We start from the raw sequence: 19,535 nt of genomic DNA on the forward strand, positions 1-19,535 counted from the left end.
CCGTCACAATTTGCGTTTAACTTTAGTTTAGGTTTCGAAAAATAAAATGCTCATAACTTCTATGTCCCTTGAGATATAACCTTCATATTTGGTATGCATGTGTATATGGACAAGGCCTTTCCATTCGCACAATTTTTTTTACCCCTGTGACCTTGACCTTGAACTTTGATTGACATGTTTAATATATTTTCTCGATTACAAATCATTTGTTGCACACACACACACAAAGCCAAAAACATCAAACACAGAACAACATTTCTGTTTCAAAGCATGTGAGACCTGGGTTGAGGAGTTATGGGCAGATGTCAAATTTCAATCGTTACTTTAATACTGAACACACACACTTACATATTTATATAAAAACGTTTACACATTCACTATAATTCCACATGCATTCGTTTTTCATAGTTTTTCGCTCCTCAATATCAATTCTTTTTAGTTCCATTTTAATTCCATTTCATTTCTTGATATATTTCCCATAAACCACGTTGTAAGCGGGTTTGCTAGAATAACGCTGTCTGTCAAGCCGTCGGGATTTGTGTCGTTTTTTTTCTGGGGCATATCTCGAAACCCGCGACTGTCTCTGCAAGTAAGTTTACAGCGTCTGGAGACTTCGCTTCCGGTCTTGCCGTCTTCTGAGAGCATCTCGAACCTTGCCGTGTAAAACAAAAACAAACTGTGACTACATCATAACCTATTTTGGGTCAGACCTTACCACCCCGTAAAAGTTAACTTCTTAAAACCATAATGTTCATTAAGTCGCTGACATGGTTATGTGAAAATGTATATGCAATAGATTGCTTCTTTAAAAACACGAACAATTCTTCTTTTCACAAGGAACATTCCATTTCAGTATAAAATAAATTCTAAAGACAAAGTAGCTTTTGAAAATTAATGTTTGTTAATTTATCGGCAAACGTTTTGGTCATTGTAATCAAAGTATTTTTCTAATACTAACTCCATAGTAGATCAGAATGATTTTCTTTTTGCTTATTTCATTTCTAATTGTTAATGGGATAGAATACACAATTTATTAAAGCTTTTTTTTTTACAATTTATGAATGCCTAGCCAAATGCGTGAAAGGAATGCGTATTATTGACGATTTATAGAACATGCACAAAAGTGTATGAACATGGCCTTAACTCTTCATGTGCATAAAAAGCTGCACACTCGCTCAAAGTCAAAATATTTCTGAAAGATAACTGTTTTACCTGTCTATTCAGGACACAGTAGAAGAGAAATATGAAGAAGCCCTGAAATGAAAATATCTAGAAGTAGGAAGGTAAACTCAAGTCTCCACCTAATTACATTAATACCTAACTAAAGTATTAGCTATATAGTATTAACCAAACATAATTAATTAGTTATGTATCTCATCATATATTATTTTATATTAATCGAACTTAGTTTAACATGCAAATCAATATATTCAAGCTGTTCCCATACCTGAAGACCATTCAATACAGCGAATATATACTGCATTATCAACGTGCCTTCATTGATTGCCAAAACACCAAACACCCACGTTAGGCCCATTACGGGCAACAACACGCATAAACTGTACAACCACGTCCTACAAATAAAAAGTGAACAACATATCACAATGAAACTTTCCATCGAATATTAATTGTTATGAAAAACGGCTAAGATGGCGGTAAAGGTCTCATCTGAGTGTTTTTGAAGGTTCGATATAATAACTTAGTTTTGACCCGATTTGTTTAATTGTTATTAGTTTTCAAACGACGCATTAAGAGATGTATTATGGTGTTCTCATATTTGACCAATGATCATAGTTTCTGATCCAACTTGAGGGTAACGACCAAAGCGTTGATGACGCACACCGCACGACGGGGGCGCCAGACATAACTGATCAAAATAGTTCACTTTCATCGCTTCGTCCTCAGCCGAATCAAACAATATACAGTTAACAATATAAAGTTAACAAAATAAAATGAAAAATTATAGCACGCATAAACTGGTTATATATAGTTCCATTCTGAAAGACGAAAGCGGACAACATATCGAATATTAAACACTCAACCGCGGGTAATAAAACGTGAACACAAATCATTATGATTATAACGAATGTGGGTTGGTTGATATATATATTCGTTTGAAAAATACATGAAAATAACATGGATTAAGAGAATAGAGTCAGGTGAAGGAAATTGCTCTTCATTGGCCAAATCGTTAATAGATTGTAAAATAATATTCAATATTGGTAAAATTTATGCCGAGAAAATATGTTTACGCTTGAAAAATAAATTTTGGCTCGATGTTTTGATAAACTAAATATTGTATGTTGAAAAGCTGCCAATAATAAATTGTGGTGATATTCTGGATATGCCTCTATTCTATAATCATAATTTTACAATAAACACTAGCTCTATATGAAAGAGGTATTTGGTTTGTGAGATATATCATGATAGAAAGAAACTGTTTTATTACCAAAGAATCTTTGGATACTCAGGTTGGAACAAATGTAAATGCCCTTCTCTACCAAGGATTAATAAATATAATAAAGAAATATATTGACAAATGTGAAGACCTGCCAAATTTTAACAAAAAAACTCAAGAACCTGTATTACAAATATACATTAAAAAATAGTAACCAGCCCAAAAGAAGAAAAACATATTTATAAAATATTAATACAACACAATGAGATTCCAGCTTGTCATACACAATGGAACTCAATTTTTAAATATTTAATGGAAAAAAGTACATCCACTCGTATTCAATTTAACTAAGGAAATATATGTCAGATGGCTCCAATGCAGAATAGTCCACAGAATATTTGGAACAAATCTCATATCTTCAAAATGAAAATTGTTGCAAATAATCTATGTATATTTTGTAACATTGAAGTTGAAAATATAACGCACTTGTTATACTGTCCGTTTACCCAAGAAATTATTAAATGTGTTGCTGAGATTAGTCGTAAAAGTAGACCAAGCATACCTTTGCATATTACATGCCAGAATCTAGTCCTTGAAATTATTAATCCAAAAAATGAACGATTTGAACATTGTATGCCTCGAGCTATTTTCATTGTCAGAGAAAAAAACAGAATCTCTTCAAAGTTTGGACTTGTAAATAGTATGAAGCAGGCTTTTGAAATTTACAAAAATACGATTAAATCACAAGAAGAATTAAAAAATTGGTCCTTTATTAAAATATTTAATGACATCTCATATAACGACTATACTAATAGTAATAATAACTCATAATATAAAAAATGTTTATCACGTAAGTTTTGTTTCAAACTCTTCATAATCAATTTTCTTATATAATACAATTCAGCACTTACTTATTAATTTTCTAATGTGCAATACTTTTATAATAAATAATACACATACATATATTAAACATAACTTTATTTTGTATGTAACACGCATGTTTGTGTTTTTGTGTATTTTTTGCTGTTGTAATCTACTTGTTGTATAATATAACCAGATTTGTATATGAATGTATGTTGAATGTACTACAATAAAATGTATGTATCCATCAAGTAGCTGTACATGAAATACTTTGCTTATGAACTCAAAAATATATGGTAAGCTTTGTATGTATGTACTGTATTGTCTACATATGTATGTAATATTCTACGAAAAAAAATTATACGGAAAAAAATAAATAAATGGTTTGAGACATACTGAAACGTTTTTGAAACTTTGTCATACGACTGTTTTGTTATTGACAGCAAATTCAGCAGAGGCTGAAAATAATGGTCTTATTTCCTTAACCTGGTCTTGACATGCGAAATATCAATTAATTTCAGCCCATTATAGACTCAAGAAATTACAGAAATTACAGATCAAGTACCACAAAAGGCAATATGTGTGCATTTGTTATTATCATTATTATTAACTATTATCAACTACTAAGAAGGAAACACCTGGACTATCGAAACCACTTACTTGAGTTGTTCTTTCGTAGTTTTGTTTTTCATCGCAGCTAACGACGACATGCGTTTAAATACGACGATAACTACTAATATATTCACCTACAACATAGCAAGTACGTGTATACAATAAACTTAGTCATAAGAGATACCAATTAAATGCATTAATATGAAGTCGTTAACCCCACCACCACCCTGTTTGGAAAATATTAATAACTGCGATCAGCCACCTATCAGTCTTCTGCGAGAATATATTCCAAATAAGATTGCCTTAAAACTTTGCTACAAAAAATTTAGTTTTTGGCAATGCATTTTGAAATTCCCAACCTTGGTATTCGATCTCTAACAAAATTGTCTTAATAAACCATGTATGATGTCTAAATATTATATGAACATTTATTCTTATTACCAACTGCTAGTTTTGAGATGAGAATAAATGATAAAAGACAAACGGGTAAACAATCACCAACCTCATAACATAGCAATACAAACGATAAAAGTTTAAGGTAATATAAATGCAATTAAATTACTCTAAGATTTCATATTCACGAGTATAACTATTTTTAGGAGCTATAAAATAAAAATGAAACATACAAGAATTATGCATACTCATTTTTGTTCATCAAAATTTCAGAGCCAAATATTGTATTGTACCATAACATATCTTAGAAGTCTTAATACAAGCTCTAAATTCCAGATTGAATAGCTTTGTACATATTCAAACTATTAATATTCCATATAAAATACACATGTAAAAAATACTCGCGTTTTGGTGTCTGGACATAGTTATATAATAAGAAGCAACACTTACACAAATGATGAGCAACGCTGGTCCCACAAATGACCAAATAAGTCCGGAGGAGATATCCAACCAGCAGCTGGAAAACAGAACTTGCATATTCTTATTATATAAGATAATCCATTGCTTACAGACTGACAGATGAATCAGTTGATTCGATGTTTATAAATACACATATAACGCGACATATGCTGATATACGATACTTCAAATAAGAGATTCATACACACCAGATTAAAATGTATGCTTTTTTCCTGGATTTAATGGATATAGTGCCAGGAAACGATCTGATTAATACAATTACACATATAGGGGTACCATTGTAAGAAGCACACTGCAGAATGGAACAAAATGAAAAACAAAAGTTGGAAATTAAAATGGAAAATGTGCGTGAAACACGACATGCTGCTGTATGTTTCAACTTACTATGTACTATTTCCATACCCCCGTGTTTTTGTAATGCCAAGTGAAACGCCAACTATTATGCCTGGAACGACTGAAAATACCAAACTTTTACTATAGCAATGACACATGATTCTGCAAAAAAAGACTTAACATAGTTTGTATTTATGTCTCATGCTGACCAATAATTCCAAATATTTCTCTTTTTTATTAATCACATTAATTACAGTTAAAAATAGGTAAGGAGTTGTCACGCGGCGAGACCATAATAATGACTCGCTGTTCACAAGGCTATGTGGTTGTAACAGTTCAATTGTATTACAAAATGCAGCCAGCCGATGAACAAGAACAACGTTCCTTTATTATGGATAACGTGACCGAACTGCTAATGCAGTGTTATTGAAAGAACGACACAATCAAAGAAAGAACGCAATGAACTAAATTCTCACTCCATGCAAGCGGTATGAGGACCTTGGCTCTGAACTTGGTCCTATACACGTGCACGACGCAAAGCAAAATCTCAAGACCAATCAGCAACATCATGAAGAACATGACCAGGAAGAAGTACTGGATGGCAGATGCGATAGCCACGCATGCGTCCTGTTAAAGATTAGAAGACCCATTTTGTATACATGGTTCTCCGTGTTTAACAAGGGAGTTATGTTATGAACAAGAATAAATAAGAATTAAAGAATGTGATTTTATTTATCGCAAAATGTGTGTTACATTATTTTCAACGAGATATCAGATAAGGAGATCTCAATCACAGTACAAATGAACAGATGACTATTGTATCATCTTAAATCTGAGTCGCAAATTCTATTATTGAAACATTTCCAAGTTTATCGAAATGTATAGTTATGTAGTTATGATGATCTTGTTCAGTTTTTAAAACAAATAAGCAGAACAGAACGAGAGTCCAAGTATTCTCATACCTTTTGTGGTCGATTAAGCTTACAAAGGAGAATTAAGCTAAAAGAGGCCAATTAAGATCACATACATAGTTTTGCTGAATGTTTTATCGGCGAAATATGATTATTTATTTAAGATCTCAAATACTATTAGAAGCTTATTTTTAATCAAACATTAAGCATTAATTCAACACATAAACATTAATATAGAAATATCGCTGAAAAATCTTTGTAAGTTGAATTTATAAATCCCTATATATCCTAAAGCAAATAACGGCTTTGAAATAATGATATGAGTGAACGCGAGAACAAAATTAATGACGGAATTGGTGACTGTTTACCAAAAGGGGATAAACCCGCTGCGAGGGGGATTCGTCTAAATAGAACGTAGTATAATATAAATTTTATTAGGTAGAAAATAATTGATTGTAATACAAAGTAAAATAAAGAATAAATCAAGGTAAAGAACCCTTCTTTCCGTTCGGTTGACTCCTCCGAGGAAGACGATCAGGGCGCAGAGCAAGGCAACGCAGAGATGCATGACAACGATCACCCTGTCTGAGCGGACGAATCTGAAACACAGCGTTTACTAGCTGTATACAGGATACCCAAAACTTTTGGAAAATAAAATGCAATCCTTAGGTAAGAACAGACGCTGATATATATGGAATCACAATAAATAAACATATAAAACGCCCGCGCCGAGCGAAGAAACCCGAAAAAAGGAGGAGGGAAGGAAGAAGAAAGAAGGGAAAGAAAGAAAGAGGAGAGAGAAGAGAGAGAGAGAGAGGGAGAGAGAGGAGAGAGAGAGAGAGGAGAGAGCGAGAGAGGAGAGAGAGAGAGAGAAAGAGAAGAGCGAGAGAGAGAGAGAAGATAGAGAGAGAGAGAGAGAGAGACAGAAGGAGAGAGAGAGCTGAGATATAGAGAGCGCGTCTAGCATATCTCATAGATATACTCTATCTATCTATCGCTCTACTCGCTATCTCTCTCTCTCTCTATACTCTCTCTCTCTCTCTCTCTCTCTCTCTCTCGCTCTCTCTCCTCCCTCCCTATATATTCATATATTGTAACAAGTCTTCACATTTAACAAGATAATACATCTAAAGTTGAAAAAGAAATATTTGCGCAAAATAAAATTATTATTTCAAGACAATTGAAGTATTCCTCTCTATTAAGTTGAACATATGGGAGGTAGCAAAATCGGACATACAAAATATAGTGTAAAATATAATTTATATATTATTTTAATCTATTCGGCATAAGTATTACGCACCCAGAAATAAGATTAACACACATGTCGATGTTTGTCATCTCCAATAAAGCTAAATCTTTATATATGTATTTTCGGCAGTTTTATGTATGTGTTTTCGGCAGTATATAAATAAATACATGTAGTCTAGTACATATGTACTGTGTGTACATGACACAAATGTAAAACAAACGAGTTTACACTATTTTACATACACTATAAGCTTAATTACACCGCAGCTGCATCAACAGGAGCGAAATATCTTCTTAGTAAAAAGTTATGTTATTAATGGCAAGTGAGCAATAGCCAAACGGTCTGACACAATACAAAAATGTAAGACACATCTCAAATGAAGCAGCGAAGACAAAAATAAAACTATACTAATAAAACGACAAGATTAAAGTTTTGGCAGTGTAAAACATGTTTTGGTAAGAACACTAGCATGTGGAAAGCCAAAGAATAGACGGTTGTAGTTAATTAAAAAAACAAACAATCGGGCACCTGATAGCAATACTCCAGTAGCATTTTACTCCAACAAAGCGGGTGTTATATTTAGCGCAGAATGATTATGTATAATAATTTGTTGTTTCACGTAAGGATTCTGAATGTATGCAGTTTTGTGAACTGTTACATTTACGTGTCTCAGAAGAAAAACAAACAGCAAATGTGCAGCGGAACCTTTTTCCAAAAGTTAGGGCGAGAATCATCCAATAAACATATTTGTACAGTTTCATCATCATGTATCAAACACTTTTCTAATAACACCAGCAACAGCAACACAATAAAAGTGTTTAATAAACATTTTAAATTTAGCTCTGGGTGCCTTGATGTGCACGAGAGCGAAATCTTGTTTAAATAAACTTTATAGAGGAACATTTTACAAACGAAGGAAATATTTAAAAAAATCTAAACAGATAGGAAAATCACTTATAGACACTCTTGTATTTTAGCGTTGGTGACCATCTCGAGGCAAAATGTTCAGAGAACCAATCAATGAACATGTTTTTGCAGTATTAACAAGATTGTAAAAAATGTAACATGGTTAAGAAACAAATGCAATTCCAATGACCATTTTATATACTGCAGCATTATTTTGCCAAAGTTTCCATTTAAATATATACCATTATCGTAGTTAAATTCACATTGCATAACAATTGCACTAAGTTTATATAAAACGAAAGGTTATACCAGTATTTAAACAGTAATTCAATCACATTTGATAAATTGTGGTGTATTTATTGAATACTGCAAACTAGTGATGTCATGTGATAAGTTTGTGATGACTTCAGTAATTTGCGTGTGTATATTTCAATGAATACATAACAGATTAATAGAAGATTATGTTCGCGGCAAACACAAATAAATGGATTGCTCACAAATTCTTGTGGTATATTTTTTTAAGTATGGCTATGTATATTTATCTGTGTTTAACTCTTACATGGTAATATCTATATGTTTACCAACCTCCAGACCAAGGCATGAATGACAAGCGTGATAATCAGACAGACGATAGAGACAGCACAGCCTACGGCGGAAACGATCCCAAGCGCCTTTGCGTGCTCCGGTGACTGAACAAAATTAAGCAAAATACGAATAGAATGTCATGCTTGAGAAATTGAATCTAGTTTTAAAAGCGTACAATATTCAATTATTCTTATGACCTAGATTGTTATTCAAAATGTAAGATATGACAAACAAATAAGAATGGGATATATTTCCTCTGAAAGAACACCAACATTCAATGCAAAGCGTTCGTGGTTTACATCGTTCTAAGAGCTCGCCTTCCCTCAAACTTACCCCGGACAAACCATAGCCTAAACGCGCATCTTAAATAATTTTAATCAAACATACCTATCCTTATCCAGATTCCAATAACTTCCCGCACATTGTAACTAGATTTTTTTCACGTTTCGTTATCAGTTTACTCACAATTGTAATTGGGCTCATAAGAATTGCAAAGTTTGTCAGGTGGTTACACTGACAAGTTGCTGCGTTGTCGGTGAAGTTCGCAAGTCTGCACCCTTCGGTCGACCAGCCGCCGCGTTGACCCAATCGTCTGTAGCAAAAACAAAGACACGTGCGCACACTTTGGGATAAAATGTTCCTTAAATTTAATAAGTTAACACTTTGAAGTATCAACAACATATATGACTGTTATATATGTTAACGTATATTCTGTTCTGTTCTATAATCGCGCCCGCGGAATATGTATCTATATGCTTATCTATTGCTTATGTTACTGGGCCTACTAAATATTGAACGTGTATGTGCATTGACACTTTTTATTCAAAGTTCGTTAAGAACGGTATGTTCGTTTTAATCGATTACCAATTTACTTTGTAAGACAGCCCGATATACATTCTGATAAAATGTATGCGATATATTACATAGGAAAATGAGAATATGTGCTGATTGGAAATAACGTGCATGAACACATACAAATACACGTATAAGGTGTATTTACCGTAACATAATATGCGACAGTTTTAAGGTTTTATACAAACAAAATAATTCAAAACAAATAACAGGAATCAAATTAGTTTAATAAGCATGTTGAATGTTAATATACATTGGACTAAATTATATTTTAATACTTTAAAACTTACTTGATATTGAAATCCCAGAAAACACATACTGGATTGATATATCCGGTCTGAAAAAAAATGTGACTGCACAAATATCAAAATGTTCAACCACTGCCATCGCAAAGGACAGTAAGGAAATAATGCGGAAAATAATATTGAATAAGCCATATAGTGATCTCACACATATGTCAGTGTTTAAATATATAGCACATGATATAAAGTGCATTGTTTATACCTTTTTCAGCGTTAATGTAATTGTAACCAGTTGGTCAATATTTCCCGACGGGAAATTCTTGACCTGTAGACTCACAACATCTGAATTGACCACAGTTCCGTTTTGCCACGATCTATAAAAAAACACAATAGCGATGGATTCCCATTAGCAAAACCATCATGCATAAAATGTATCATTTATAATTGCGTGTGATGAGGATATTTAACAGAAAGAAACAGAACATGCTACAGCATTAAGGTACTGATTTTCTTATGCAACTTAAATGTTCATTTTATCAACATTTTATTAAAGAATCATACAACTAAATAAACAACAGAAATGCACCCATATTAATATTCGCAGGTACTCAACGATTATGCAAATAATCCGTGCAAAAGTGTGTAAGTTCTGGAGAAAAAATCACAACAGCATAAACAGAAACTTTCCTGTGTACATTTTTGTAAAAAAGTCACTTGCCCATTCAAGACAGCTCCGATCGTAGGATATATAGCGCCAACAAAGCATGCTTCCAATAATCCTGAATGAACATAACACATCTTAATTGGACTAATTCAAGGAAAAAAGTATCAGTACCGTGAAGTTACCGATAATTTTCAAATACATTCACGAATATTGTGTTTATGATGTATTTTCATGTTTGGGAAACACACTCTATTTGTATCGGCGTGTATTTGTTCCAGTTCATGTTTTGTATTAAGACTATGCTATTCAGAATTTTTTATGCTAGGTTTACATCTGGCCACGATTACCACGATGTCCCCGATTCCAGAGCATCGTGGCGAACGTAACAGAGCGTAGAGTCGAATCGGGGTGATCGTGGGGGAGCGTAACGCAACGTGGTTGAATCGGGGACATCGTGGGCATCGGGGCAGATTTTAAATCAAACTTAAATTTCACCACGATTGCCCCGATTCATTTTCTAATCTCAAATCGTAGGTCAAATCGCAGGAGATCGCAACAAGGCGGCTTTGTCGTAGGAGATCTTAACAGGACGTAACGGAACGTGGTGGAGCGTGGAAGCCAATCGTGTTGATCGCAACAAAGCGTAACAGAACGTGATGCAAATCGTGGGCTCGATCGTAGCAACAAAACGTGCTGATTTCGTAAGGAAGCGTAACAGAACGTGGAGTATACCATTTAATCGTAGAGCTCCCCGATTTTTTAGCCTCTGGCTAATCGGGGAGATCGTGGCCAGATGTAAACTTAGCATAACATGTTCTATTCTTCTTTCCGAAACAGAACCGTTTCTTCTAATAACAATCGCAAACTGTCAAGTGCCCACTGGTGTACAATCAGTTACGATTGTAAAAGGCAACATCACCATTATCAAAGCGTTAAAGGGGCATATCGACGGTTTTAATCCATTATTATATACAAGTATTCAAACGATTTAAAGAATCTCTTTTCAAGCAGGCATTATTTGTAGTAAAAGGTTTTTACTTATGGATCGTATAGGTATACCATCTTGACCAAATAAAACTTGCTTTTAAAGATAAATTGTGATCATACTTGTGTACATTAAAGAAGAAACACCGTCTTAAAAATACATATGATTCCAATATTTTTTCGCCTAAAGTGGGGTTCAAACGGACGCTTACAAAACAGCCTACTTCGACGAAAACTGTACTACACAAAAGTCCTTCTATAGCGATAGTTCATGTATATTTTGTTAATAACGATTTTTACTACTCCTATAGATTTTTCCGGCGCCCGCTAAAAGTGTCGCAGTAGGCAGTTTGTTTTATTATATATCTATATTAAACGAGACACATACATCTTGGAACCATTTTTATACATTCGTTTAAAAAGATAACATTATATTTTAAACTATGATAACGTATTTGCGGTCGATATACCAATTTAATGGTTATGTTAAACATATATACCTGTGATTGACTGCTGGGGAATCTTTACATTGGACCCATATGACTTCTTGCTCGGAAATTGAACGCTGGCATTGCGTCGCAGACCAAGCTCAACATCTGATAACATTTTTTTTATATTTCAATTGATATTTCAAATGTTAATGCTACGATTGAAAACAAGCTGACATTAAATCTAATTACATTTATAAACGTACACTGCAATGATTAAAATAATCAATGTCCAAGATTATAAATACAATTTATGTTTATTATGCGGATGTATCATGATTTGGGGAATGTTAAGTACTAATTATAACATGATTGTGATAGAACATTTAAATCCCACCATATGCATCATAATGTCAGATTCCGTTCATAAAAATGCATTAAAAATATTTATCTATATTTCACGAAAAGCTCATTAATGCGGAGCCTTGAAGTATAAGTTTTTATTTCATACATATGCGCATTCGATGAATCGGTTTACTGGCATGTGATATACATAAGGTACATACACATGTTTTTGTTATCTTTCTGTTCCGTGCTGTTCATGTCGAACGCATTACATTTGGAATTTCTGAGGATTGCCAGAAATCGGTCTGCTGACGAGAGAACAGTTGCTACACCTACCGGTTCTTCGACCTGAAATATTAAGTGTTGTCTTGCGAACACTTAAATTAAAATATTCACAGATGTTCACACATGTAACATCATAAACATTGTTTTCTCATAAAGAAAGTACATTCCACCTTAAGTCAATTAGAAGCATGAAGCAATGGTTATACACGGGTTGGGTCGACTTTGGGTCGAGCTTGCGAAATTTTGTTTCGGTAAATGTGCGTCGGACATTCACAGACCATGCATATATCAACGACCGTGACGCCATCGCTTCCGACGCAACTGATATTAACGTAATCACTGAAGTTACTACGTCGCCGTGCGTCCGACGCACATTATAATGGCACCATGCGCGCATCGTGCGTCAAACATACGTCCGAGGCATGCTATTTCAATTGTACTTTGCCCGCCTTGAGACGCAAAATCGAAAAAGAGATTGTGGAATACGCACGTTCACAATGCCTGGATTACGTCTTCTTTTGATGTAAATAAGTTTAAAATGAACATCAAAACGGTGATGATTTACGTTGAAAAACTACTAATCTATTCCACATTATATGCCAATGATTCCAAATGACTGCGCAAGGTAAGTTGCGTCAGACGTTCGACAACCGCAGGAATGTGTTCAAATATATACGATATACGCACGTCAAACGCATCATTGCATAATCACTTGAGAATTACCAACCGTTTGTCAGTCATGACAGTTAGTACATCTGTCTCAATGTGCCCATGTGCAATTTATAAAGAATAATTTTTTTTTGCCAAAGTGTTTTGGCGACCTTAAATCCTGCATCTGGTCGGCGGTCTACGTCTGAAGCATTTGTTGGCGACAAAAGCTAGATCTGCGTGCTTTACAATGAATAACATCTCCTGTCTGTCAATCACTCTACATTTCTTGTTCGATTACACACTGCTGACACAAAGGTTTGCTTTAATGTTAAAAGACTACTTACAGATGCTGTCTCTGTTTCTGCATTAATCTTATGCCATGCATCGTGTTTGTTTTCATCCAGGAAGTTACTGATGGTGCCAAGTATATTCTGCAAGAATACGCCACTATGTTTAAATATTCGTAGTTCAGAATTGACAGTTCCAATATAAAAAAAACAACAACATATGTTTGATTACAGTTTAGTGTTTTTGTTGTTGTGAGCAAATGTTGACGTGGTGTACAAAGAACCTTGTGATACTGATAAGAGGCTCTCTCTTGCATAAGCCATTTCAGGTTTTACATAGCTCATAATACAAGGTATATGCGATTGACGTTACATACACTTGGAATCTTTTCTATCGCAACACTTTTCAAACTTGAATATCTCAGTTATTAGTTAATATTTTGATTATTGTTTTTACATGTGATCATTTGACTACATTCTAGGTAATCTCACGATAAGATCATTCATTCTTGACGATTGGACGCTAGCACGTGGGGTATGTATTGTTTGGTCTATTTGCACGTGAAAATGGTGAAACGCAATATTATTCTAATTTGATTTCATTTTCATCATTTCATCATTAAAGGTGGGTTCTTACATCATAATAACATAAAACTAGTTGTTCAAAATGTAAGGCTCATATGAATATTTAGTAGCAAAACCGGGCATTTTAGCTAATTGCAGGTTACCTGCAAGTGTATTAGAGATATTTCTAACCCAGCACTTGTCAAACTTAAATATATCTCTTTTAAATATAGATTATAATTTAAAATTGTAGATGTGATCATTTTACTGCAGTCGATGCATGCTTAAGATAAAACTATTCATCCTTGACGATCGGACGCTTTAGCACGTGGGGTAGGCAGAATGCAATTGCCAAAATGCGAGGTTGCTCTTCTGAAAATCCATATGAGCCTTACATTTTTTAAATAATTTTTTTGTTTTCCTGGTGTTAAAACCCGCCTTAAATTATAAAATTGAAATAAATTTAGAAATATATTGCGTTTCACCATTTCCACGTGCAAAAAGACGAAACTATACATACCCCACGTGCTAAAGCGTTCAATCGTCACTGATGAATGATTTTATTATAAGCTTGCCCAGAATGTAGTCAAATGAATAAATTAAATTTTTTAAATCCAAATCTTAACAACTCATAACAGAGATATTCAAGTTTGAAAAGTGTTGCGTTAGAAGAGTCTCAAAGTGTGTAATGGAGTTTTTATTTGCTCTAGATGTCATGTTTGCGATTAAAACTTTCGACACGCACTAAACGCAAACAATGCGCCCCAAAAGAGCCAACGAATAACAAATTAACAAGGGTGTTTTAATAATTCAATGAATGAATCACATTGTTAAAAACATATTACATCTAACTTAAGAAATGTGTTATACAATTTGTTAAATTTGTTATACATTTATGATACCGTATATGTTGTTGCTGTGATTATCAGACTGTTGTCGATGATGTCTGATATAATGCTTGAATTAATAGAGTTATATCCAATAATATTGAAAAAAACCATTTTTACATCGACGATATAACCATAGCGCTTGCCATTGTGGAAAACAGTGTAGTGTAGAGTGCAACAATTTTGAAAAAATGACCAGACTATATATATGATGTCAACACATATCACGATATCCAAAATCAGACTAACAACAAATAAATAAGTGTTTTAAAACATGCTGAATGTGCATTGGAGATGGTGTCCGCCTTGAAATCACGACGTCCCGGGTTCGATACCTACTCTGGGAACGTTCTAAATATCTTACAAAAGAAACGAAGCACTTAATTTTCCGTGAAACTCATTCGAATGTCTCTGTATTAGTCAGACGCTTTTGATGCAATGGAGCCAAATTAAATAGGTTTAAATAAAATATTTATAAATTATCATGGCGACAAACGATCATTAAACAATTGCATCAAGGGCAATAAGAGAGCTCTTATAAATAAACAGACTTACATCGGTGATGGCATCAGTGATCTTGTCGCTGTTTTGTTCAATATAATCCACAAGTTTTGCCGACGCGTTTGCAATGTCTTGCAAGTAACTTACTTCTTCGGATATTTTCGAGTTATTACTTAAAGTGTTCATAGTTTTAGTTATATTCAATAAAGTATCGGATATATCTTCTTGACGTGTCGAGTTCAAGTTGGATATCTAAAAATAAAAATTATTTTATTCAGGGCATTATATATACAATACTCTATATCGCTATTACTCTTACAGATATATTTATAAAAATAATTAAACATGTATTCTCACCTTGTTTATCACGTCTACGATCACATATTGATCGATGCTACAGTTGTTGTTCACTTGATCCCATCCTGATTTAAGGCAAGTTCGATAATACGTCCCTATAACAGTAACATTACGGTAGAGGCAATTAACCAGTACACACGGATTAAAACAAACCCTTTTATGGAACTCTGTCTCGATCCATACCACTAATAAAGTATTGAAATACAAAAAAATATCAATCAATATGCATGTTCAAGACGTTCCAATAAATCAACTAAACGGCACTTCTTGTAAAAATATATAAATCGGAAATACCTTTTTCGACCGCTGAAGTACAGGGAACTTGTGCGATAGATGCAACGATTGTCTCTGGCCACAAACCGTAGTCATCCTTTTGAGCTTCACAAATGACTGCAATGATACACGATATTATATTGCATGTAAATTAGATTTTGATTATTTTGAGAAGTGGAATTTAGTATTGAAACTTGTTCGACGACTTTACTAAAATAAATAGTAATCATAGAACACAAATAGCACAATACATAATGGATAACATAATATTTATTATCAGTATATATACTGTGTATAGTTCAGGTTTTTTATATGGCCGTTCCATGGTGGTGACCGCAGCTTTAATATTTATTTAATGCTTAATGTTGCGTTATTTACATTGTCTTGTATTATTTAGGCGATTGGTCATTTGCCTAAAAAAAGACTAGCGCGAAATAATTTATTTCCTGATAATGTTTCTGGAGTATCACTTTTCATTCATAGACCTGTTTAAGTCAATACAGTGTATTGTTATAGAGTAATAACGGACGCATTCATATAATAGTCGATTTATCGCGAATTATTGCTTTCATGCAACAGACATTTATATATTCTTTTTATCAAAGGACAAAACAAACCACACTAACGATATGTGTCATATTGATGTCTTAGACATTTATTTGGGATCTATATTTAAGAAATAATGGTATCTCAAAATCGTTAAAGTAATGATTGCTACCCTATTCTATTAGTTATATTCAGTAGAGTTTTAAACAATTATATTTGAACTTAATTTACCAGCATTGTCTGCATTATAATGTAACACACGCTAAAAACCTATTTTTAAAGATGTTAAATGTTTGGCAAAATGACTTTTGCATTATATTTATACAACCAAAACCAACTATCCTGACGTATCCTGACAAAGAGAAATGTTAATATATGTTCGTTACATAATACGCACGAATAAGCGTATGTAATACCTTTTCATGTATAATGAAGCAAAAACGTGTATTAGCGTTTAATAGTAAATCGGCCAACTTAATACAAAATCCCGTGTGGTGTGGTAGCGCGCTAAATTTTGCTTCTAGAGAAAAGTATTTATACATTTGTTTTCTTTCTTATTATAAGTATTTGATTTAAAAGTATTCCAAATATGAGAGTTTGTAAGAAAAATCATACAATGACTTTTTTTCAAAAATCTACTTAAATGTCTGTTCAATCGTGCAATCATATTGCACTAAGTGAGCTCACACAAATAACCTTTCATCCGCCATTGGCTATTCTATACAGTCTGTATTAATTTTCTAGAGCATTCGTGACAACCGACTCAAATATACCAAATGACCATTATTTAAGCTTTTGCATTCACGATTTTTCCGGGCTTTGTTATACATAGTTTATAGTTACTTGAAATTCTCGATGTTTGTTATTCTTAACGATTGTTTAAGGTTTTAAATCAGGCATTTTATGATGTTCTTATGATTATGTATGCATTGTAAGAGTAGGGATGACGTGTGCATCGTTTAGGATTTATGTACAAACACGATTTGATGATTTATTCATCCCTTATTAATATGCCATAGTATGCCGTTTATCGTGACAGAACGCTTTAGCACATGCTTTTTACGAAAATTGTGTCGTTTATTTAGCCATATGATTAATGCCTTTATATACGCAAATATGTTGGTTATACTGGTCGACCGACGTGAAATCATGATATTTTTATGACGTTATTTCAACAAAATAACGTCATGTATTGATTAGTCAACAAATACATTTAGCCCTCTCTTATAACGTTATTTAACGTTGTTTCATCCTTACGTTGTGTGAATAAAACTTATTTCATTAAGTTATTGTACCACGAAGCTTTTTTATTCGGTTCATGTGCTAAATTTGATTACGAAAGAGACGAGGAATTAAAGATATAATATATCTTCAAAGCTCAATGAGGATTTAGTTAGAATCTTTAGCCATAATTTTCAGGACTATGTACTTGTTAAGCGTTTAATACAACAAATTAGATATCATTGTATTGTATTTACTTTCAGTGGACCGTCGTTACCGATAAAATGTCCAACAAAGTGTTTAAATCTTCTGACAACATTTAATAAGCCAATATGAACAACAGTGGTTGCCGAGGTTAAATAGTACAACATGGTAGTGATACAGCGAGTAACGGTTTTGTCATATACTGTTTGTGGAATGTAGTTTCTGTAAAATGAAATGAATTGGGTGAGTAAAGGCCACAGGACATTATAGGATAAATATCAATAAGGCAGGAAGAGAATTGCACGCAATACAGAGGTCACCTACCAATCGGGTGCAATAATTAAATAGAGTGCATTTCCATCAAATTAACGTTCATTTGTTTGCTTATAACGTTTAAAATCATATACATTTTATGCAGCAATAGACATAAATATGCCTAAATATAGTCAAATATGTAAACTTAGTTTCATGTTAAGTTTCTTAATGTATATGTAGTTTATGATTATTTAAAATACTAAGTTTTGCTTCTTTTTTCGAAAAAATGATAAGCCCTTTGACCTTTGTTGAAAACCGAAGGTCTTTCAAAATTTCCACTTTGTCCTTTATTGTTATACCAAGTTAAATAGAAAAACAATCTTCAGTACTTCCTATAATGGCGCAGATGTGGCATATGTTTGTATGTATTTAAGTTTTAACCATGACTTAGCTATTTGTTCCCACTAATAAGCAACTCGTTCGTTCCCACTAATAAGCAACTCGTTGCTATTACTTAACAATCCATGGGTCCCAAACCAAACACGTGTCAAAAACGATATCAATCAAATGTACATCTGCAGACAGAAAATAATAAGTTACGCGCGAATCAAATACCACAGAAATAATGTATGTGTCTGAGTGTCGTAAGTATTGAAAATATATTGTACAAATATGGGCCATCTAGAAAATATATTAAAGTATTAACTTCGTGATATGTCAACAGGAAACTTTCAAACGATCTAGGTGTAAGAAATATAACAAAACATGGTCCATCCTGAAAAACTACTTATTTCAGCCTCTGAAGACTGAAATATAACAACATTGAAGATATCTTTGTACGGGGATACGCAAAATCTTACTATCGTAGCATATAATATAGAAAAAAAAATCCAAAAAAACTCTTCAGTAGAGAATTTTTTTTCCTTATCCACTATTATTACAATTTAACACCAATGATAAATATTAAATTATAAAACCTGTTATCACCGCATTTTAACAGTCAATCAAAGCTTTGTTGGTTTTAATATATTCTCTTCATTATAAAGAAGTGAATATATGCAGAATTGATTCTTAAAACTTGAAAGATATTAAGTGGCAAACAGCACAATAAAGTAACTAAGTTACTTTACAGTAGTTTCCAATATTTGAATAACATCAGCTATTTTTATTTTGCATTCATGATTAAATGTTTTAATATTTAATATTAAATATAATATCATATATATTTTTTATATAATCGGCGCTTTTTAACATATTGAGAT

General features: G+C 33.2%; 1 protein-coding gene across 1 annotated transcript in view; it reads right to left on the reverse strand.

The window, feature by feature from the left end:
* Positions 1-310: 310 nt before the first annotated feature.
* Positions 311-19,535, reverse strand: part of LOC127852512 (adhesion G protein-coupled receptor L3-like) — a 45,029-nt gene continuing 25,804 nt past the window's right edge. Inside the window, exons 6-24 of the mRNA XM_052386470.1 lie at positions 16,069-16,164; positions 15,775-15,869; positions 15,472-15,669; positions 13,523-13,609; positions 12,464-12,590; positions 11,970-12,065; positions 10,540-10,600; positions 10,084-10,195; positions 9,870-9,916; positions 9,193-9,319; positions 8,728-8,831; positions 6,484-6,586; positions 5,553-5,703; positions 5,128-5,197; positions 4,715-4,781; positions 3,920-4,005; positions 1,448-1,574; positions 1,213-1,254; positions 311-652 (exon numbers count right to left, since the gene is read on the reverse strand). Coding sequence (XP_052242430.1) covers positions 596-652; positions 1,213-1,254; positions 1,448-1,574; positions 3,920-4,005; positions 4,715-4,781; positions 5,128-5,197; positions 5,553-5,703; positions 6,484-6,586; positions 8,728-8,831; positions 9,193-9,319; positions 9,870-9,916; positions 10,084-10,195; positions 10,540-10,600; positions 11,970-12,065; positions 12,464-12,590; positions 13,523-13,609; positions 15,472-15,669; positions 15,775-15,869; positions 16,069-16,164 — 1,853 coding nt within the window. The 3' untranslated portion in view covers positions 311-595. The remainder of the gene's footprint in view (positions 653-1,212; positions 1,255-1,447; positions 1,575-3,919; positions 4,006-4,714; positions 4,782-5,127; positions 5,198-5,552; positions 5,704-6,483; positions 6,587-8,727; positions 8,832-9,192; positions 9,320-9,869; positions 9,917-10,083; positions 10,196-10,539; positions 10,601-11,969; positions 12,066-12,463; positions 12,591-13,522; positions 13,610-15,471; positions 15,670-15,774; positions 15,870-16,068; positions 16,165-19,535) is intronic.

The sequence above is a fragment of the Dreissena polymorpha genome, chromosome 12 (genome assembly GCF_020536995.1).
Source record: "Dreissena polymorpha isolate Duluth1 chromosome 12, UMN_Dpol_1.0, whole genome shotgun sequence".
NCBI classification, from domain to species: Eukaryota; Metazoa; Mollusca; class Bivalvia; order Myida; family Dreissenidae; genus Dreissena; species Dreissena polymorpha.